The sequence below is a fragment of the Gopherus flavomarginatus genome, chromosome 5, assembly GCF_025201925.1.
Source record: "Gopherus flavomarginatus isolate rGopFla2 chromosome 5, rGopFla2.mat.asm, whole genome shotgun sequence".
NCBI lineage: Eukaryota > Metazoa > Chordata > Testudines > Testudinidae > Gopherus > Gopherus flavomarginatus.
This window is the reverse complement of record NC_066621.1, coordinates 11,034,221-11,056,867: the sequence shown is the minus strand read 5'-3', so window position 1 is coordinate 11,056,867 and position 22,647 is coordinate 11,034,221. Positions and strand designations below refer to the sequence as shown.

Below are 22,647 nucleotides of genomic sequence, written 5' to 3'. Positions count from 1 at the left end.
CTGAGAACAGGCCCTGGCCTTGAAGCTACAGTCTATGCATAATTATTAATTTGTAGTGAGGTAATGCCGCAGGGCTCCAACCTGGTGCTGAACATACCCATAGGACCCCTTTGTGATAGTTGCTAGCATTATGCATAGGACCCAGCCTAAACCCAGTGAAGTCAATGGAAGGAGTCCCTTTGCTTTCAATGGACGTTGGATTTGTAAATCTACTAAGTGAAAGTCCCTCCCCCAAAGACGGATCCATCTACTACCTACGTGCACAGATGCCCATCCCTCCGATCATTAGCATGTCTGAGTGGGGCCCTTCTCTTGAGTGTCTCTATCAAATATATACAATATCACAGAGAGCAGCGTAATTCTTTCTATTCTGCTCCTCCTAGGCTCACTTCGCCCCACACTGCCCTAACATGACATAATCAGCTGTATGCTACTAGTCAATAACACCTTGCCTTCTTCATATGGCCCCACTCAAGTCTAGCGGTCCATCCTGCCTTTACTGCTGATACCACCCTGATCCTCAGGGCTTCCTCTGGTGCCAGCCAGCAAACGAGGCTGACATTACTGATGGCATGGTTCTCCTCGCTAAGTGACACAGCCAATCCCAGCTCCAGCATTGGGTTCCAATCTCCCACGGGTGCAGATGTGGGTGAAGGAACTGTGGAAGCAGGGCGAGAGGGATATCCACACTGAGACCCACTACGCAGGCCTGATAGCAGAATTATAGGCCCTAATTTGCTCCCATTGACCTCAATGGGAACAGGCCCACACGGTGCAGTACTGGCATAGACGAGAAGTTGTATCAATGGAAAGAAGACATGCAGGGGGCTTAAGAATTACCATTTCCACACACGATCTTGCGATGACACTTGCATTCGTTGAGTAGGAAAAAACATGCCTAAGGGTCCTTAGTTACTGTATAAAGCGTTTGATTGCAGCATGATGCTGGATAAAGTTGCACACTCACAATTTTTTTCTCCCTGTATCACATGAAAGGAGCGTTATCGTGTTGCATTTCGTGCAGCTGTCAGGGAAATGCAGGCGAGGCCAAAGGTCCCTTTCCCAACAGACGTTCCAGTTGGCTTCCTTGTCAGTGTTGCCATCAGATGAGAGGGAAGCAGCACCGCTGACAGCTGTTGTTCTGGGGGCTTGAGCACTTGCGAGGGACTGTGCGTCATGTCAAAGTCAGTTCATATTACCGTATTTATAAATCCCAGTCATGAAGCATCTGCAGCGCCTAACCTATGTTCCTTGGCCGTGTGTGAACATGCAAGCTGAGCCTGAGGGTTTATACCAAATAGAGGGGAGGGAACAAACGGTAGAGCACAGAAAACACCTCAATTTTTATTTCCCACCTGTTTATTCTAGACTCTAGATTTCACCCTTTTCTGGTTTAACATCCATCCCACCTAAGGAGTCTTATGCTGCTTGAATGATGCTCTTGGCCAACAGCAGCCTCCACTTTCTCCATAGGTTTGAATTTGGCCCTGTCTCTCATCAACTGCTCGAGAGACAGAGAGCTGCCTTTGCCTAGGTTGGGATGGGATTGCCGTGCAGAGCTCCCATTGGTGCCAGCAGGCCGTGCATGTGCTAAATCCCCATGCAGTGAGATCAGAATAGGCCCCTGAAGGGACCTATTGAAACATAAAACAAAATAAAGAGCTGGCAGAGTCGAAGAGTGCCTCTCCTAGCCACAGCTGTGGAATCCTTGCCTGACACGTGAATCACTGAAGATGGTGTATTGTTCTCATGCTGGGTACAGCGTCGGCGGCACATCGCATTCATCACAGCTGAGGGTTATTTTAAATAATAATTTAAAAATATCTTGGCAGGGCAAGGTTGCAAGGACACTGCAAAGGACCCTTCTCTAATGCATTACCCTCAGCCCTGCAGGGCTACAATCCTCGTTTACAACTGGTCTCCCCTTAGCAACATGGAACCAGCAAAACCAAATACATGAAAAAGGCAGGAGAGGGCAGCTGTTGAGCCGGCGGCACCGTGGTTAATGTTTCACCCCGCCCCATGAGACCAGGCTCCGGTCTGTTTGTGTCATCTCGCTCTCCAGGCCCACTGGGACAGGGAGTGTTATAGTGTCAGCAGTGCATGCAGCCCTGGCGGGAGACAAAGGCAAGCCTGCCTCTTTGCAGTAACCCTTGGGCTGCTGTACGTGAAACAGAAAGGCACGCTGGGAAACATGGACCTGATTCAGGCTGGCTCTGGAGTAAGGCCATTTAAGACAATTGGGTTAGCTCTGCACAAAACCAGTGCGAAGAAGAGAGTCGAGCCCTTGGCTGGCTGTGGTGTTGGGGGGAGGAGGGAGAAGATCCTTTGTGTTGAAGGGTGAAGGAGGAGGTGAAAAGCATATTAGCCAGCAAAGGCAGAGACTGTAGCTGTCTGTGCTGGAGACAGCTGGTGAGCAGGATGGGTCTCTGATGTGACACTGTTTATGGTGATTTTATTTTTAAAGCCATCTCTCTCTTCCTGACCTCTAGGGAGGCATCAGGGCAGCACATGTGGATTGACATTCAATAGAAACACAATTTAAAAAGTCAGACTCTTAAAATTCAAAGAAATGAGAGAGAGAAAAAAAAATAAGCAACCCCAGATCCTGGGAAGATGGGAAATAAATGCTCACTTGTTATTGAGGCTCCTGAAAAGGTGCCTAGCGTAAATTCCAGATGCTGACCAATTCCTCATTCCTTGTATGGGCAAAAGCAATGCTTGTCTTGTGCCTATATTTAATTCCCTTGCAAAAAAAAAAAAAGTGTACTCCCTCTTCATGCCTCTGCCCACTGGCCTCTTTGCCTTGGAGAGTTAGACCAGGAATAGAATTGCTAGTAGAAAACAGTGACATTAATGCTCACATCTTCCATTCCCCAAACCTGGCGAGAGCTGAACACGGTTTACCAACATAACCTTGCGCCATTCACGGGAACTGCGCGGCTAAAGCTAGTTAGTAAAAATGCAGGGGCAGCAGTAGACAGTGGAAGTCTCCCCCGTCCCTCCCCATTATTAACAAATATACCATGTGCCCTGTTCACGCTGCAGCAAACTCCATTGAAAATACTCATCAAGAAGAAAGAAGAGGAGACCTGACCCTGAGCACCCTTAACACCTCATAAAGCAAGGAGAGGGATGAGGATGCACATGGAGGTCAGACTAAAAAAAAAAGCTACTCTTTGAATGGTCCCTCCTGGAAAGGAGTGAGTGGTAGCAGGGACTGTGGGAGGGCTTGGAATTGCGCCTATTCATGTGAAGTGAGAGCTTCACCCTGCAAGGCTGTGAATCTGGCACCTTTCACTTCATACAGTACAGACTGACAAGCAGCCCATCAGGGCTGCTTGACTTGCAGCAAAGCTTGTTCACTGTACAAACCTGGGGGCAGGACACTGCAGGGTTTGTTTTACTAGGAGATTCACGGTTTCATTCTCGCCAGATTCGCTGGCCTCATTTATGTATTTAGCTTCACAGAAATACTACAAAGGGTGCGTAGGTGCCCTGGGTATAACATCACCACATGCTGCAGCAGTAGAGTTGAACATAACCCATGCCCAATGTGTCTAGCAACTGAACAACTCCAAGGCTCTTCCCCTGTGAGCAATTTTTCACCTGAAAAATTCTCCCCCCCCCCCCCGCCGGATTTTCAGATGCCTAGGAAAAACAATTCGCTTTACAACATGCCTCGAGGATCATCAGATCTGGGCTCTTTCAGACCAAAGTGGGAACAAATTCCAAGGCCGTGGGGCCCTCGCAACAAATGACCAGCTAACACCCCCTTCTTGTTTGGATAATTTATAATTTCTTAAGTGGAAAATGTTTTCCTTTTGTCTGTTCTTCAACCCTGTGTCCCCTAACTGAGCAATCCATGCCACGGAACTCACACACCAACTCAGCTGGTATAAGCCAGAGTAACTCCATTGGCTAAACAGAGCTATACCTATTTACACCAACTGAGAATGTAGCCCTTTTCTTGTTTGTAATTATGGATGTCACTCCTGTAGCTTCTGCTTCCTGTATAGAACTGGAGTACAAGCAGGACAGAGAGTGGCCATTAGAGATATCACGTGTTGTACAAACTATTCCACTGCCCTTTGGAAGACCGTGACATCGCTTTATTAGTAATTCTTGGAGACTGGAACACTGAAGAACTCTGTTTTGTTTTCTCAAGACTAAATCTGTACATAACAACAAATCAAACAAACAAACAAAGAACACCAACAACCCAACACAAAGTCTGTTGCAACTTCATATCTCAGTGCGACATCTGGGTTTAAGGCCATGAAGGGTAACGCTCAACTGGTGAAGAATTTCTGGGCATCAGAAAATTCCATGTATGGACCTGTTACTTATACTACTGGTTAAACTGATGCTGGAGAGGACAGGCAAAGAGCACACCGGAGATAACGCTTTAGAAAAAGAAAAGTTGAAATGCAACGGGATGGTGTGCACACAACATCTGCATTCAGCGACTGTTCAAGTACTGCCGTCTCTTATAAATTCATACCTTACTTTTTTAATTTAAATATCAAGTGCTCTGAGATCGACTTTCGAGTTGCCTGGTTTACAATCTAGTATTAAGTGCACACAAGGGACAGCTGATTTTAAAATATATACATAACACACACACTGCATTTTATGTACTGTAGCTATCTTAATCAGAGATGAACTGAATGGATTTTGCAAACATGAAGTCCTTATGACCAGAGAGGCTGTCACACAGGTAAGGGGCTGGCTATCCATGGTGCTACCTGCCCCGGACGCTGTCAAGAAATCTGGTCATTCTCCTAAGCACCAGCTCTGGAAAGCTTCTGCACGTAGTCCTAATTCAGCTGCTGTTTGGATGTCCTTCCCCAGGAGATGTAGGTCTCTTAAAAGCTGGGCTTGTGGGGCTGCTTCCCACAGCATGCTCTACACTACAGGATACGCTGTTTCCCTCACCCCAGTGCGGGGCAGGCCTTTGGGGTACATCATGTACAGGCATGTATGCGCTCCAGCTCATCTCTAGCGTGAAGCAGAACAATTTGGCAAAGGAGACGTTTATAGGAACTTAGACCCATACGGCTGTATTCATATCAAAGCCTGACTGGGTGTGGTCTGTGGTGCCATGGACCTTCTTGGCACAATTCTTGGATTTGTCACTACTAGCTGCTGTCTTTGGGCACCTCTCCATTTTGCTGTGAGCATTCTGTAGGTTCCCATGGAGGGGGAAGTAAAATGTTCCCTTCTGTTTGCTCACCTTTTTGGATCTCTTTGAAATTTCAGTCTCTCTGTCTTCCGCCGGGAGCCAACATGGTTTTTCCTTGAGGAGCCTATCTCGGTCTGGCCGTACGCTCCTCAAGAACTTTTTGAAGATGTTGGCTGTGAGGGAAAACTTCCTGTAGAACTCCTGAGACCTGCTGATGGACAGGGAAGTCTCATTTTTCTCCCCCTTTTTATCCAGCTCTGGCAGATCCAGCCAGTTCCCAACCAAATCTGCAAAGATATTATCCCCTAAGACCAGAGGCTGCCGGTTCCTGCTCTGAGACATTAGTGAGGAAGTCCAGTCGTTGGCCTCATCAGAAGCCTGGCATTCTCTGCATCCCAATCTACTCCCAGCCAAAGTCTGAGGGATGCTGGCTGTGTCTCTATGAATCTGGTTCCCAGTTGTGCCCAAACTGGCTGAGTCAAATTTCCTTGGCGGGCAGTACTCTACCGTGGTCAGAGCTGAAGAAAGTCTGCTAGTAGGATAATAGTCTTTGCTATAAGCCACATGGTGGTGGCTACTGTCTGGTAAAGTCACAGGGCCAAACAGGCTGGCAGATTGTGGCACCTGGGTGGAGTGTGCAAACGCTATGGGGTTGCACTCTTCCAAAGATCTCTTTCCCAGCAACCTCTCATTCTGCCTGCTGGCTCTGGGCATCTCTCTGCCATTTCGACAGCACTGGTGCTGGCCAATGCCTGAAACCTTGTTTCGAGTCTCTGAAATCTCCAACTGCTCCAAAGCTGTCTGGACCTGGAGGAGTTTCAACTCTTGCAGGGCACCCATCATGCAGTTCATCTGTTCATGCAGCCCGTCTCCAACCTCCTTCATGGATAACTGTTTGGGGAGGAAGAGAGGAGAGTGAATCAGTGCTTAGAGAAGTCAAGACAAAACAAGTAGGATTTTACCCCAGCAACATATAGGGAAGTAAAAACTAGGACATGTTCCTTTTTTATCTTGTAAGCTAGACAGCAGCAAAAAGCAGGTCCCTCCTGAAACATGCCCTAATACTGAATTATTAGGACTTAAATGTGCTATCCTGTCCCTGGTGCTCCAGCCATTTCATGGGATAATAAACACACATTTTTTTTAGATTCTGAAGAAATTAAAATATTTTTTTAAAGATTCCATATCCTCACCCATTAACAAGAACCGAAATAAGCATTTGATTGACAACAAAAATAATGTTTATCTGAATTTCAGTTAATTGCTTAGCAGAACCTCTATTCATGTAACCGAGCATGACAATTTGCTGCATCAATTTTTAGGCTTATTCTGCAGCTGTTGTTTCTTTCTTGACGTGCAAACAACTGAGACTAGAAGTGGGTGCTTTGAATTTATAAATGAATCAGCCTTTGACTGACTAGTTTTTGTAACATGTTAAAATAAAAAACAAAAAATATTTAAAAAAAATCACATTGTCACTCTGTAATATATGTCTTAATGCTTTGTTATAATACCCTAATTATAGGTTGAGAAACAGAAGTACCAGCATGGAATGAAGTCCTAGAAATTTGAATAGTAATATTGAAAAAACAAATAAGTATCACAAGTTTATTTGCTGAAAAAATCAATTATTTTGGCGTCCAAACTAGATCCATCATTCACACTTGTGTTTTATCCTTCTACTTTAATAGAAAGGTGTAACTCTCCATGTTAACCTTAAAATATGCTAGTTATTTTCCAAAGCCTCTATATTGCCCTCTTTCCCCTTTCATTCTGTTGCTCTCCTTCTCTCTTATGTGGGATCTGGATCATATTCCCAAAGCGGCATCATAAAACAAATGGGCTATACTTTCCAACAGCTGCTACCACTTTTTCGGAGGGCACGGGGGCTGGGGGGTGGGGGAGGAGGTTTGCCAGGCTGGAGGCAAAGATATGCCACACTGAAGTAGAGAGGTTGGCAGATGGGATTATAAATGTCTCAGAAAAGATCAAACCTAAAAGTTCTTTAGTATACAGTTTAAAAAGCTGATCACAATATTTGCATGACAAGCATTCTCTTAATATGCTACTTCCTTTAACACTTGTACACAGGAGTGGCTGTACATTACTAAGCAAACTTTTTTTTGTGGGGACAGGGAGGGGAAATCATTTTGCTCAGTAATTTGCAGTTTGCTGTTTGTTTGTAAGCAGAGAAATGCAAGTTCTCACCAGTGGGTAAGAAAGGCCATTAAAACACTGCCACTTTGTAATAACCATGCTGCAAAAGTGGAAATCCTCATAACACATGTTCCAGGCACAAATCTCCATCTAAGTTTCAAAAATCAGACTCTCAGAGTTAGCAGAAGTATGACACCTACTTCTGGAGCTTCATGCTCAAGAGGAGAAGCATATTCACCTGCTAGAAAGGATATCTGGCTGTAAAGTTATGAAAAAACTCTCTGTTCAAACCTCTGATTATATTTACAAGTCAAGTCTCCCTTACAGGCTAAGATTACTAGTATCTGCAAAATAAAGCTACATCTGCACATATGTACAAGTAACGCCCACACGTTTACAATAAAAGAGCTCTTGCGCTACCAATACAAAATCTGGAACCATATGTTCCATAAGCCTCAGACAAAACTATCACCTTACCTCTCCAGATTTGCTGTAATGCTTCTTGTCCTAACCTTTCTTGCCTTATTAATGGAAGTCGTTTTTATCTGCGGCTTTGCAAAGCTGGATTTGGAGCCAGCTTGGACCCTCATTGGACACTTCACATCAAATCCCCTCGCAGGCAAAGTGGTGTAATCAAGCAGTGATGAGTGACAAGGGTCCTGCAGTAATGACTAGACTGGTCAAAAAGACAGCATATGCTCGACGGCTGTGCTGTTCCCTTCATTGATTCAATTAACTCCCCCATGATGGGTGGTATCATTACAATGCAGGCCTCATCCAACAGGGACCATTAATATTTCAGAGGCAGCATTTACCATCACTCTGTTCATTTCACCTGTGGGACCCTTCCCCTGTGAGTTCCTAGGATTCAGAGCTGGTTGAAAAGCAGTAAGAAATTTTCACCGAAATTTTTCAATATTTTGTTGTTGTTTTGGTAAAATGTTTTTCATGGAAATTTCAAAAAGTTTTGAGCCACTCTAATAGGATAAACACAAAATGCTTCTCAGCCACTGTGGGGCCAGTTTAAATTGTCAGAGCTCCTCTGACTTCAACTGGACCGTTTATATCAGCAGAGGATATGCCCCTCAGAAACAGCTTCAACCACCTTTCAGGTAGGTACATATTGATCCTGTTTTACAGATGGACAAACAGAGGCACAGCGAGGCTGATGTTACTGTTTATCTATCTTTGGTACTTCTATGGTGTCTCTCCACTGACGTTAGAGTTACACCTGGGAAGACCATACCCAACATGCCTCTGGCCCAAGGACCTCTTGATGCCAAATGGCAGAGGGCACCAGATGTGCCTAAGGGTTACAGGGATCCCCTGAGCCTGGCATCTACATATTAGCTCACCAAAGAGTGTTATGTAAGGTATCCACTCAGAGCCTGTGTCACACTGGTCCTCATAACCATTGCAAAACGCATGTATGGAAAAAATGTCAAGAGTTATGTACAGATACTGAAAATTATTGTCTTAAGGTCTGTGGGGTTGGTTACCAAAAGGTAATAAACAGGTTTCTTACGGGCAGAATATGATTATCTATCGGTGTGTCTACACGTAATTGCGTACTGTATATTTTGCCGTGAGTCCCTATTTACAGTCTGAGCAACATGCTCATCAAGCGATTGCAGTTTTGAGGGCAGATCCTAGACAGGAAAACACAAGGAGCGGGGAGGTGACCCTGTTTGCAAGTGCAGACAATGGATTTTTGGACTATAACTGTAGGGAGACACACACTCTGGATCTTTCCACTGAGGAGTGGCTTAGTCTCTCAGTGCCTCAGTTTCCCATCCATACAATGGGGATAACGCCCTATCCTACTGCACAGGGGTGTCAGGAGGATGGCTGCTCAGTTACTACAACAGTGGGGGCCAGTATCTACTTATGATAGGTAAGCGCTGTGGTTCTATGTTTAAGGACCAGATCCATTTGGGAATCCCCAGCAAAGCAGGTTTTGTACCCTGATCTCCAGATGCAAGGGGTAGGCATGTCAAGCTGCCCCATCCATCCCCCAGCACCAGGAACTTTTGTTCTGTTTGGACAGTGCCTGGCACCGTGGGGTACTAGTCCGTGAGTCAGGCACCTACAAATGTCGGTAATACAAAAAATAAATAACAGCTCTAACTCCATTTGCAAAGGCTTGCAAATTTTTCTTATAGTTTGCCACAAACCTAAATCCAAGAGACTGCCCCAGCCTTGATGATACATCTAACAGAGCCTCGGGGGAACACATTTCCGGACCTTGTTCTGGATGACAGCCACACTCTGCAATGCTTCCACAAATGCACCTGCAGCAGCAAATTTAGTTGCAAACCCTATGAATAAATGATTGCTAGCAGGAACTGCTTTTATTTTTTGAGCATTATATAAACCAATGCAGCCATTGTTACATAAAGTCCGTTGTCAACAAATCGTCTTTGAGGTCCGATCCATGCCCACAGCTTGGTCCATGCAGCAGCATTTACAGGAGAACTTCCTTACACTTCTTTCCAAACTCTCTGGGTGTTTATACAATAGCAGGTGGCTGGGGCTGATGGGGATTAGCCACTTACTCTTTTAGGTCTGAATGGACTCACCTCACCAAAACAAGAACCCCACAAATCTAAACATAGGGCCCCAGGAGCCTCAAGCCACCCAAAACTGAACTATGCCTCAGTCTGTCCGTACAAAGTCAAATTCTGTCTGTGTTACTCCCGTGTGTCAGCCCCACTGACGCTGCAAGGACTACTTGCCTGCTTCATGCAAGCGGGGGTTGGCTCATGGTCATGACAATACTTTTCCCATGTCAGGGAAAAGGTGAATACCAGTAAACCCAGAGTGTAAGTCAAAGTGATTCCAGCACTAAGCCTACACCTGCTGCTCACGCCTTTATTTTATATTACTTTATTTCCACCCATCAAACCCAGGAGTCAAGTTAACTCCAGGGCGCTGAACAAATTGTGTCAGTGAGCACACTCAGTAAGTGTGTTCCCCAAACACTTGCACTTCCAAACTGCTGCATGATGTTCAGCAGTTGCTGGGTTCCACCCTGTGACAGCTGCAGTTCAGTGCCTGGGTGAAAGAATTCCTGTGTATAGTTTACTCCACAGGTATATAAAGCATATTAGTCTAAAAGCACTATGTAAATAGTATGCACAGGTCCTGGGGTCTAATATGTGAACCGGACAAAGTACTGTATAAACAGAAATGCAATCCTTTGGCGGATCAGTGGATAGCCAGAAAAGCCACACACTAATGGGCTTATGTACATCTCATATTCCACTATTTTACATAACACAAAGCCAAATGTCTCTGTGCAAGGGGAGCAAGAAAAATGGGAAATTCATTTGCAATTTCTCACTTTAAAAAAAATTGTTAAACATTTTGGGAACTAATATTTTTCTACTAATGTCTGAATACACAGGACTGCTCTGGAATCCAAATCCAACTAAGCCCCTTGAGCCACAGTTGTTTGTATTTCCAGTTCATCTCCACATCTGGGTTGCCCTGGACTACGGCAATATTTTGGTGATGACTGGGGAAGAAAGAAAGAAAGGGAAAAAAAAAAAGAACAGATAACATATTCCAGATTCCAGCTGACTGGAGAGACGTGAAAAGAAGGTCTCTGGGTGTGTTTGGGATAATGAGGAGGATGACAGATGTCCAACTCTTAGGTAAAAGAGGTATTGTGAGAGGAAGTTATTGCTGAGGGAAAAGGAAAGAAGGAATTGCAGTGATAGCTCTTAATAATCAGGTTGATAGGCAACAGAGCCAGCAACAAACACATTTGGTATTTAAAGAGAATGAAATTAAGAGAGAAAAATTACTTTAGAACTGCTGAACTGATCAGATAGCGTTCCAAAGGAAAACACAGAACCTAACAAAATTATTTTTTAATGAGCCTGAATTCTTACCTCAAGCACAGCTCGTCAGTGGGAATTTATCTTAAGGGTGATTTGAGAAGAGTTTTTCATGTTGGGTTTATGCCTTTTTTTTTGTTGCCTTATTACTGCTTGTGTGTTATCATGCAAATACTGGGAATTTCAAATCTGTTGTTCCCTGGTTTCACAGGAGAAACTCTGGGAGCTCTTGGGGATGTTAACTGTGAGATTACAGCTAATTTGAAGGGAGACGGGGAAGAGGGGATGAATCTTTAACAAAGGCATCTTTTATCCAAAATGTTAACTACTCGTTAAATAAGTGTTAACAAAAAACAAAACAAAAAACCCAGTTTCAAACAGTTTGAGTAAAATTTTCCTCTCTCTTTCAGTTGCTTAACTTTCACTCTATTGGCTCTTGTGATGTCATCTTTTTGCTAGTTCTCCCATCAACACTGAATCTTTCAGGACAGACAAGACTCAAATTTCTAGTGTAAAAAACAAAATCAAATGTTAAAAGTAAATAAACAAACAGATAACAAAGAACTAATTCTCAGGCCTTTATTATTCATTGTAAAGAAGCTAGAAAGGGCACAAGGCCAATTTTTATTTCCTTTGTACATCAGCAGAATTTGCCCCCCATTCTGCCATTCCTGCACCTGGAGATCTGGTTTTGGGCCCTGAATGTATGCAACAGGCTGAGTGTGATTCCAAAACCATTCACTGCTTTCTCAAGACCACTTACTTCACCCAAGATTCTGGGCTCTCAGAGCTAAACAAACCAGATAGTCTCTGGGATTCATCTCAGGAATAAATTAGCAAATAAAGTTGTTTATTGCTTTCCCCCCCCTAGATTGAGCAGCTGTTAGTAACAGGAAATCAGCAGACGGAGTTCCTTCCTGCTGCCTGGACCCAGTGCAATGCTGAAGAAAGAGGTTCCTTGACACATCACGGATGGCTACACAAAATTAATAATAGTGAGGATGGCGGAGTCTCAAAGGGGCCAATTCATCCTTGCTTCTGAGCAGAGTGCAACGTAAGAGTGAAGTGGAGGTGCAAATGAGGACGTATGTTTCCCCGTGTGGAAACTGCGAGGGGCTGCTTCAGCCATTGGGGTTGTATAAATTTTGCCCAGGTTATAAGATGCCTTATGAGCTATTGCAGAAGCTAGGAATAGATAACAATAGAGGAACATCTCGCCTATACCCTGCTCCCTCCAGATGTGCCCCTCTGGAGGATGATGTAGAACCAGCTGTGCCAAATCTATGCCTGTCTGGGAATCCTCTGTATCAGGGAATTCCTTGGATGCTGCACCACAGCAGGGAATTCAGCCAAAGGGTTCTAATCCCACCTCCGCATAGGACAATCCACCAAGGCTTTACCTTTTAGTCCCAGGAATCAAAGGTATTTAAAGGTTGACATCACACTGCTAAGCTACAAACCACCTTTCTGTGACCTACAATGAATGGCTCCAACAGACTGGCTGACTCAGCTTTCTGCCTGTGTCTCAACTTACCCCTATGCAGATCTTTTCTGTTCAAACAGACAGGTCTCTTTCTCTCTCAACACTTCACAGTGATTGACCCAACTCCCACAGTGAGAAGCACCGGGCGTATAAAGCCAAATGGAAGTTCCAACCCAGCTTAGCTCGGTTCCTCCTGTCTTTGGAGAGTCATGTCTCTGTGTGACAGAACTTTCCTTATTTACCTCTCAAGTAAAAATTCCACTAGGAGCTGCTTTTGGTTGCTTCTGCAAAACATTACCACATAGCAGGCACTGCCACATTAGCTTTAGATACTGAGTGACTTGAAAGAGAAGGGTAAATGTCAGGGGAAAGAGAGGAGAGTGGAGATAGGGTCATTGGTGCATGATATGTCTTCGCTGCAAAACCAGGTGTATTCCTCACTCAGGCTGAAAACCACAGTGAAGACATGGCATTGTGGGTTTTAATGTAGCTCTAGTTAAAACCTAGAAGGCAGCTTAGGGTTGAAGTTGTGCTGCTAACTGGAGTTAAAACCCAGATGCTTCAGAGTTACTGCTATTTTAACCCAAGTTAGCCCAACCCCAGGCAAGAGCACACCTTTGTCTTCCAGTGAAGACACACCTTCAGAATTGCTATATGGAGTAGGGCTGGCTGGGGGGTGGGAGGGAGGTAAATTATTGGGGGGTGGATTCCCAAAAAATTATTTTTTCTCCAAATAGTTCCACAAAAATTTCAGAGTTTTGATGACAAGCCAAAGAATTTTCAGTTTCTGGGGGTTCTCTCCCACCTATTCTATTTCCCCCCCCTTCCCATCCCCATTCCCCTGCCTTATTGTCACTGAAGAAGTTGAAAAAAGATGGAGGGGGGAAACAAAAATAAAGTTTGATGTCTCTGAAAACCCCCAATGTTTCCCCCACAATGTCCGCCTGCCTGTGGAAAAGCCATTTTCACCCCGCTCTAGTGCCTCACATCCTCTCCCGTGACATGGGCGCCTGTTGCTAGGTAACACAAATAATAAGGTGAAATGGTTGGGGAAGCGGGGGTGAGGTAAGCACTTTGCCCTGGAAGGGCCTGTCAGTGGATTGGGGTGGGAAATATATTCAGCAACAAGAGGTGCATAACAATCAGTTCCTGAGACCTTGTCTATCTTAAATACTTCTATGACCTCCATCACCACGGTATTGGAGCACCTCACAATCCCTAATGTATCTTTGCTCACAACATGCCCGGGAGATACTCCTGTGCTATTATTTTAGAGGGAAAACTGGGGCACAGAGAGACTAAATGACTTGCCCAAGGTCACACAGGATACCTGTGTAGAGAACAGGGAACTGAACGGGCCTCCTGATTCCCTGGCTACTGCCCTAATCAATGGATCATCCTTCCTTCCTCCTGAGAGCTTACTGCAGGATTGGGTTTGAGACAGTGGTAAGACCTTATTTCTTCTGCCCACCCTCCTGTTTCCTCATTTGCCATCATAGTCCCCATGTTGCACTGTGCCCACCATTAGCTGTATGCTCTTTGGTGTTAGCATTGTATCTTCCTCTAAGACACAATGTCTGGAAAGGGCTTTTGGGTGCCACCTCTATACAAATGATAAACAATGACAACTGAAAGAAGAATTCATATATCCACTGAAGACAACAGGCCTTGGTGTCCTTCACAGATCCTACGCAAAGAGAGGAGTCCATTTCCTTTACCTGCCTTTTCTGTTTCAGTTTTGGACTCTTACTCAGGAGTTTTACCCTGTAAATTTTGCAAGCGCAGTCAGTAATGAGTGCTGCCATGGCTGTAGAGACACTATTGCAACAGTGGCTAATTGAATTCAGTCTAAACGTTACTGGAATGCCTTACTGAGATGCCCTCTCTTCAGGAAAAGAATACTGGGGCATTTTGCAAGCATGACACATGGTTACCAAATCAGGACTCCGTGCGAGACAGGATGTAAAAATAAAAGGGCTGCATTTTGTCACTTACACTGAAAGTTCTACTCCTGTGAGACATTCACACCAAGAAACACGAGACTGTTTGCTCTGAGATAAGCTGTTGTAATGGGGAAACCAAACACCGCACCAAATTCTAAAGTTTGATGTTATGTCTGGGTGTGGGAGCAAATGTTAACTTCTAAGTGATATTTGTTGGTTAACAATATATTAAAAAAAAATTTTCCACAAAATATTTAGAAACATCCTGTTTTCCCCAAGAATAATCAAAACACACACAATTAGACTGCAACTGCTTCCAGTGTTTTCAGCCTACACTATGAGACTGACTTTGTTTTCAGTTATAAGAGTGTAACTCTTGACTGCAATGAAGTTACACTTGAATAGCAATTTATTAAGATCAGATTTCGGCCCATTCATTGTCTTGCACCTTGTATCATGATTTACACCTGTGCAAAGTGGTATCCCTGCTGTGAGTGGAGAACTCTAATTTGGCAGCACATTTCACCTGCTTTGCACAAGTGTAAAAAGACTTTGACAAGTGCAAACAGTGGAGAATCAGGCTCTATATTAGCAAAGCATCTTCTTAACCTAGCTCCTATTGAGGGCCTAGTCTGAAGGGATGGAGATTCTGAGAAGCATGTTTTACAGTGGAAAAAGTCACACCGGGCTAACCCTTTCACAGGATAAAAGTTGTGGTTGTGTGTGGAATGGATTGCATGAAGGTTTCTGCATCTTTTGACTGATCCTCACAACTAGGTGAGTGTAACTTTTCTAGAGTTTGCACTTTTTTTTAATCGGATTTAAACATGTCTGAGGATGCTAGCATCTTATTCCCATTAACACTACAACAAAACCTTCAATAATAATTATCTGCACAAGTTGTACTTACCTAAGTAATTTACAAAGCCTCCACAGCTGTATTCTTTCTCTGTCCCTATTTCCACAGCCCCATTTTGCTGCAGTTCATTGGCATCGCTACTGAATTTATGGGCAGGAAATTGGAAAGATCCTTGTTTGTTTTTCTTTTTCCATAAGCTTGAATAGCATTTTTTCCCATGGTTTTCAATATCACAGCTGAACTTATGAGCAGGAAATCAGCCCAATAGGGGGTTGTGTTTGGTTTTACTATTCAGCTCTACTGACTGAGGGCCAAATGGAACACATGCATATACTGGGACAGAATGTAACCTGAAATTGCTACTTACAATGACCTAAGCATCACTATTCATTCCTAATAGCCACATAAACCCCAGCTGCAACCTAATGGTAAAATCCCGACAAGATACCACACAGCCTCCTAGTTGAAGAATGACTTATTTTTATTGCAGGGGGGCCTAGAGACCCCTGTCCCATTGTACCAGGTGTCTATGCAACCCTATAACAAGGAAACCATTTCTGCTAAAAGAACTTGCAGTCTAGAACTTAGGAACGCCAGTCATGAACCTAGACCCCCTTTGTGCTAGGTGCTGTAGAAACACAGAACAAATGAGACAATGATGTGTACTGCTCAGAGCAGGACACTGAATGAGGAGTCCTGCTTTCCTGATTGCTGGCTGGCTGTGTGACCTTGGGAAAGCCAGCTCACCTCTCTGTGCTTCCACTTATCTTTCTGCTAAATGGAGAACTCCACAAAAGCACTAGAAGGCTCAGGGCCAGCTCTAGATCCTGGGGGCCCACTGGAGTCTGTAGAAGTTTTGCTATTTGCTTCAATGGAACCTGGAGTGGGCCTGTTATGTGCTTTGAGATCCTCTTATGAGGGGCTCTAAAGACTGGTGCAATGCCAATGCATCTTAATCCAGCACTACCAAATAATAACAATAATACCGAGCTCTTATGTAGCATTATTTTTGTCATCCACTCTCAAAAAGGCTAGAGTGGAACTGGAAAAAGCTCAGAGAAAAGCTACAAAGATGATCAAGGATATGGAATGGCTTCTATGGGAGGAGAGACTAAAAAGACTGGGACTGTTCTGCTTACAGAAGTGATTAATGGGGGATATAACAGAGGTCTATAAAATCATGATGGGTGTAGAAAAAGGAACAGAGAAATGTTATTTACCCTTTCCCACAGTACAAAAACCAGGGCTCACCTGCTTAAATCAACAGGCAGCTGGTTTAAGACAAACCAGAGGAAATACTCTTTCACAAAATTAACCTGTAGAACTCCTTGCCAAAGGACATGGTGATGGCCAAAAGTACAACTGGGTTCAAAAAAGAACTAGATACGCTCATTAAAGATAGATCCATCAATGGCTATTAGTCACGATGGTCAGGGGTCTAACACCAGGCTTGAGGTGATCCTAAACCTCGAGTGCTAGAAGCTGGATGGATAAGACAGGTGGATCTCTGCAAAACTGCCCTGTTCTGTGTGCACTACCCCTGAAGCTCTGGTACTGGCCACTGCTGGAAGCCAGGATACTGAGCTAGATGAATCATTGGTCTGACCCAGTATGGCTGTTCTTATGTTCTTAAACCCCAAAGTGCTTTCAAAGGAGGTCGGTACCATTTTCGCTTTTATAGATGGAGAAACCCAGGCACAGAGGGGTGAGGTAACTTGCCTGTTGTTGCCTTATAGGCTAGTGGCAGGGCTGGGAATAGAGCCCAAGTCTCTTGACCTCTAGTTTAGTCCTATGACTGTGGGGCCAAAGTGCCTGCTTTATAATGAATGAAAGTGTCAGCTGAGACTATCATGACTTTAAAACACGTGCATGTGGAATATTCAAATTCTCTGAATGAAATCTTTCAAGGCATACTAGACATGCCAATGACTATTAGCTTATGATGGAAAATACACAACTGGAGAATGAAAGAAACTTCTCACTGACTGAACCAGGCTGGGTTTATCTTTGAGAGTCACAACCACGCCAGAGCATTGAACATGCGTTCTCGGAGGTTAACATGAAAACCCATTTAAGCATGTCCAGATCCAAGCTCTGCATGTGACCTCTGCCCGGCCTGGCACTGTTACAGCATGTGAAAGGCACCACTGACAGTGTGTGCTTTGATGCATGGACTAGAGTGGAAACCCTTTGGAACACCTGCAACCCAAACCAAACACCAATTATTTGTAATCAATTCATATATTTTTTTACACGCAAAGAGAAAAAAGAACTGGAATCCATGAATCACAGGGACAGACAAGCTGGCACTGGAATAGGATTTCATTTTTAGTTAACTTCCCCTACATGAAACTGGGAGCTCTGCCAATTTTTTTTAACTTCTCTCAAAACCAGTCGAAGGCTGAAATAGTTTATACAAAGACATATTAAGCTTCAGCAGATCAAACTGTCTCAATCTTTCCCCTAGCTATAGGAACCAGACTTAACAAGATTTGGTTCTTTAAATAGGCCTTCTTTACAGGACCTCTCCACAACCTTACATTTATTCTTTCCCTTGCTTTTTGACATGGAAAAGAACTGCTTGTTGTGTATAATTCAAATCAGCATGTTACCATATTCAAACTGGTGCCATAACATTGGATTCCTAGTTAACCACAGATAGAGTTCTCATTGTCCTTATTTGGTGATACAAAGGGACCCCCCCACACACACACACACCGGTGTTTGGTTCTGGTGCATTAATATCTGGAGCCATGACCTGCCTGCTAATGAAGAAAGTGGTGAAGAAGTCAGGGTCAAGAGATTCATTTCCCATCCACCATTAAGCCCAGACAGTCGCAGCTGTCTATTAAACTGCTTGCCTGCTTTTAAGGGAAAGCTTACCTATTTTAATCCCAGACTGTAAGGAAGGGTATTGATTTAAAATATTTTTTGTTGGGCATATCCTTTATGATGGTTTTAATTAATACAAGTCTACCTTAGTAAATGTACTGCTCAGCTCAGCTAGGCTATCATTATTAATCTCATAAACAGAAGGTTTGCCATATTGGCATCAGTGGCGGGTAATAATTTTCGCAGGGGGGCCACTTCACACATTTTGGTAAGTCATCACGGGCTGCATGTTTCTACTATATTAATGGAGGAGGTGTGGGCTCTGGGAGTTTGGTGCAGGAGGGGGCTCTGGGCTGGGGCAGGAGGTTGGGGTGAGGGAGGGGGTGCAAGGTGCACTCTGATGCCATGAGTGTCAGTTACTAAAATAAGTTTGTATCTTAGTGTAATGAAAAATTGGGGAAAACAGCCTGATCCTGTAAAATCTTAAGCTTGTGTTTAATTTATGCCAGGTAAGTGGTCCTATTGAAGTCAACGGTGCTAACTTCACATCTTGTGAGAGAAGCGTATGCATCCGCCTTTGCAAGGCTAAGGCCTTAGTTTATTAATAAACTAATATTTTAAAAAAATATTGTGTGGCCATATTTTTTACCATAAACAGGGCCAGCTCTAGGTTTTCTGCCACTCCAAGCAAAAAAAAAAAAAAATCTCCTCCAAGAGTGCAACTGCAAAATAAAATAAAATAAACCACCCGGAATGCCGCCCGTGGAATTGTGCTGCCCCAAGCATGTGCTTGGTTTGCTGGTGCCTAGAGCCAGTCCTGATCATAAATAGTATTATCTTGTATTACATAATGGCAAAACTTACGATGAAGGAGAGGTTTTTCCTGGAGACTTTCAAGTATCTAATTTCTGACTTTCATATTAAATGCAAATATCCCTCACCTTTTGCAAATAGACTTGGAACCTATCATAATATCAGATTTCTACCCCCAAGAAACATGCACCAATTCTAAGAGACTGCTGTTGGGTTAAAAAACAAGGCTAACATTTTCAAATTGGGGTGCCTCTTACATCCATATTTTAGCTCCTAAATAAAAGTACTGCTCTGATTTTTGAGATGCTGAGCCCCAGAAGTTCCCACTAACTTCAATAGGGTTCATTTTCATAGATGTTAGCAGCACTGATAATCAGGCTGCTTTTACTTAGAAGCCTAAATATGGATTTAGGAGACTAACTTTAAGCAGACAGGTTCAAAAACATAGGCCTATGTTTTAAAAAAAAATATTTTCCCATGTTCTTGGTAACACCTTAGAGTTTGCTGAGGTTGAAAGAATTGTAAATGTCTAATGTGCCTGTCCAGTTCTCCCTTCTGCATTTAGCTCAGCTTGTGTAAGGCCAGTGAACTGGTCACTTTCACTTTTCTGTAGTTAGATTCCCGTCCTGGCTCAGGTGCCAGCTAATGCACAGCTGCAGTGTTGCCCAGCATAGACTCCAAAGGGGAATGCTTAAATCCAAGCAAAAAGCTTTCAGTGAGATTTGTATTACAAAGCGCAAGGAGATAAAGTAGATTCTGCCATCCTTACTCACGCTGATCAGCCCTACTGAAATGAACGGGGCTACTCGCAGAGCACAATGTTACTCTATGTGGCAAAACCCACTCAACATTTCGAGGCAGAGCTTGGCCTGACTATGTCCCTTTTAATATTAGTCATTTTCAAGGAGCCTTCTCTGGGCCAGATTCTGCCACACTTACACAAAGTAACACCATACTCCACAAGTAGCCTCAGTTATAGGTGCTACTTCAACAGGCAGCAGTATGGCAGAATCCAGTCTCATAGGTGCCAAAGATCCCAATCCTGCAAAGACTGGAACAAGTGAGTAACTTTAACCATGAGCACTCTGACTTCAGTGGGATTGCTTGTATACATAACATTATGCATGTGTTATTAAATGTTTGCAGTTCTGGAGTCTTACACCTCTGGTGCTTGTTATAAACTCCAGTTTGAAGCTGAAGATTGTTGCACTAGTAGTCACCTTACTGGTATCAGGAAGTTTTGTATATTTCAACCTCCCACCTACCATTTTTGCTTTTTCTTTTGTTCTTACTATTTATTGGTATGACATGCATTTGCCTTCCCTACACACGCACCCTCTGGCTTCTTATTGAACTTTCAAATCCATTAATTAAAAAACATCCAATTCTTTCTACTAATCCACCAGTAACAAAACCCGGGTATTAACATCTTCCCGCTTGTGGACAAGCCCAAGCAAGTTTCTGCAAGCAACATAGCCTTCTAAACAGAATCTGTGTGGTGGGAGAGGGTGTGAAACAGACTGTGCTAAATAAGACCAGGGATCCCATCCTAAAGAACAAATATTTTTCCATTTTCAAAACTCCTTCGATTTAGAAATTGCAACTACACATACTAGACTCCCATTCAGGTAATGGTACATATCCCATTCCTCTAAACCTCTTCCTATTGGGACTTCCTATTTCACTTTCCAACCTCGCTGGTGTGTACATTTCAGTGCAAACCACAAAATCACTAGGGCTCTAATTTGCCTTGAGTTCTATTTTTCTGAGACAGCTGGGTTAACAACATCTGACCAATCCGAGGCTAAACTCTGCCCTTTGATTTACACCAATGTAAACTGGAGTAATTCCACTAAGGTCAATGGAGATATGCATAAAATTCATATGGGGGGTGCTAATGTGAATCGTTACTTTATAAATTCAACTCCATGTAAGTGTGGCTAGGATAGAGCAGATTTGTAGGCACCCTTAAAATTAGATGACGTGGCTGGGAAACAGAATGCTGGGATTGTATGCCTGTGCTCTACAGACTATTCTGATCAGGGATATTCAGTGAGAGAAATGTTGGGTTTGTGAGGGATGTGTTTAAAACCTTACTGATTAGTTCATGGTTGGCAAGGATGCGGAGGATGAGGTGAGGGGGTAAACAGCAGATCTTACCCAGCACATAAATATTACCTGAGTACAGATGTGTGCATGGGACTAACCGGTTGGGGTGTGAGGTGGTGGGAATTTCTATTTAAAATCCTGGAGGAAGATATGTGTGAGTTGACCTAGTCTGCAGCTATAATGATTAGAAAGTTCAGCATTGCCCCATTTTAAAAATAGTGACTAGAAGTGGCTTCAATATTACTATGCGTACATGTCTGCTTAAGAATATTTAATCTTTAGGGAGATTTTAGTCTTTAGATTTCAAACCCTCCTTTCCCAGGAAAATTTTAAAAAAACTATCAGAAAATTGTATTGATATCGTGTGGATTTATGGTTGATCCAGACTGACTGTAAGAAGCACTAGGGGACATAAGTCCGGGGAGCTGACTGGACAAAAACTGCCCTGGGTGAGTGGGGAGCAGGTACGTGCCCATTGGCTGGAATTAAAGGAAGGCCCCCTTCAACTCCTCCACGGGGAGGGGGTGACACACAAGAAGGTAACCAACAATTACTCTACTGCAGTGATGCTCAGACTGAGGCACTAGGGCTGCAAGTTGCTCTTGAATGTGTCTCCTGCAGCTCCTGATTAATTAACGGAGCAGGCTGCTTTTCCTATGTTATTAACCAATTGTAGAATACTTGTTCAGTCGTTTCGCTGTGAGATGCATAGTAATGAAACTCCCACGTCTCTTGTGGGTAATGTTGATTGCTAATTTGGCTCCTGAACCACTTAGGTCTATCGCTGCTCTGTTCTGTTTAGCAAATGACCAGCAGAGTCAGATGCACGGGACAGACAGTTTTTGAGTTCCTCGTTTCTCCCCATACAAATCAACCCCTGGCCCCCTCTTTCCCCGGGGTCCCTTACCAGCTCCTGTTTCAGGCGGCGCAGGTAATGATCCATATTTTTCTTCTCCATCCTCCCAAGTTCAAGTCCCCTTGTGGACACCTCAACAAGCCAGAGGCGCAGCAGCAGCTTCCCCTGCACCATGCAGCTCACAAAAGGCTTTCTGATTCCCACGCAGCCCCGGGGGTGCCGGGAGGCTTCCCTTCACACGCCCTTCCACGCCAGTATTTTCAGTGCAACCTTCCTACGGTTCAAAGTTTCTCCCTCTCGCGGGGGGGAAAGCAAACCCAGCCTGGGCTCCTTTCTCGAGCACACGCGCTGGGGGAGTTTGCAGAGGCAAAAGCTCTAGTGGAAGAGAATCCTCCTCGCCCTGCCGCTCAGCACACTTCAGCGAGCCCGGGCTCGCGCGCCTGCACCCTCTCTGCCCGGGAAGCCCCGGGCTGCACCTCCCGCAGCCGGCAGCCCGTGCGCCGCTCGTCCTCCCCGCTGATTGCAACCGGATCCCCTCTGCAAGCCGCGGCGGCTGCAGCTGCGGGCA

The 22,647-nt window shown here is 44.1% G+C and overlaps 1 protein-coding gene across 1 annotated transcript; it reads right to left on the bottom strand.

Annotated features, from left to right (window-relative positions):
* Nucleotides 1-4,097: 4,097 nt before the first annotated feature.
* On the bottom strand, nt 4,098-22,563 carry INKA2 (inka box actin regulator 2). Its single transcript, XM_050954364.1, has 2 exons — nt 22,131-22,563; nt 4,098-6,076 (listed from the first exon to the last, which is right to left on the bottom strand). The coding sequence occupies exons 1-2, from the start codon at nt 22,251-22,253 to the stop codon at nt 5,048-5,050; spliced, it is 1,152 nt and encodes a 383-aa protein (XP_050810321.1). The 5' UTR covers nt 22,254-22,563; the 3' UTR covers nt 4,098-5,047.
* Nucleotides 22,564-22,647: the final 84 nt, after the last annotated feature.

Coding starts and splice junctions, on each gene's coding strand:
- INKA2 (XM_050954364.1), bottom strand. CDS start 22,253: ATGGTGCAGGGGAAGCTGCTGCTGCGCCTCTGGCTTGTTGAGGTGTCC. Junction 6,077..22,130: donor GCCGCCTGAAACAGGAGCTG/GTAAGGGACCCC, acceptor CTCCCCAAACAG/TTATCCATGAAGGAGGTTGG.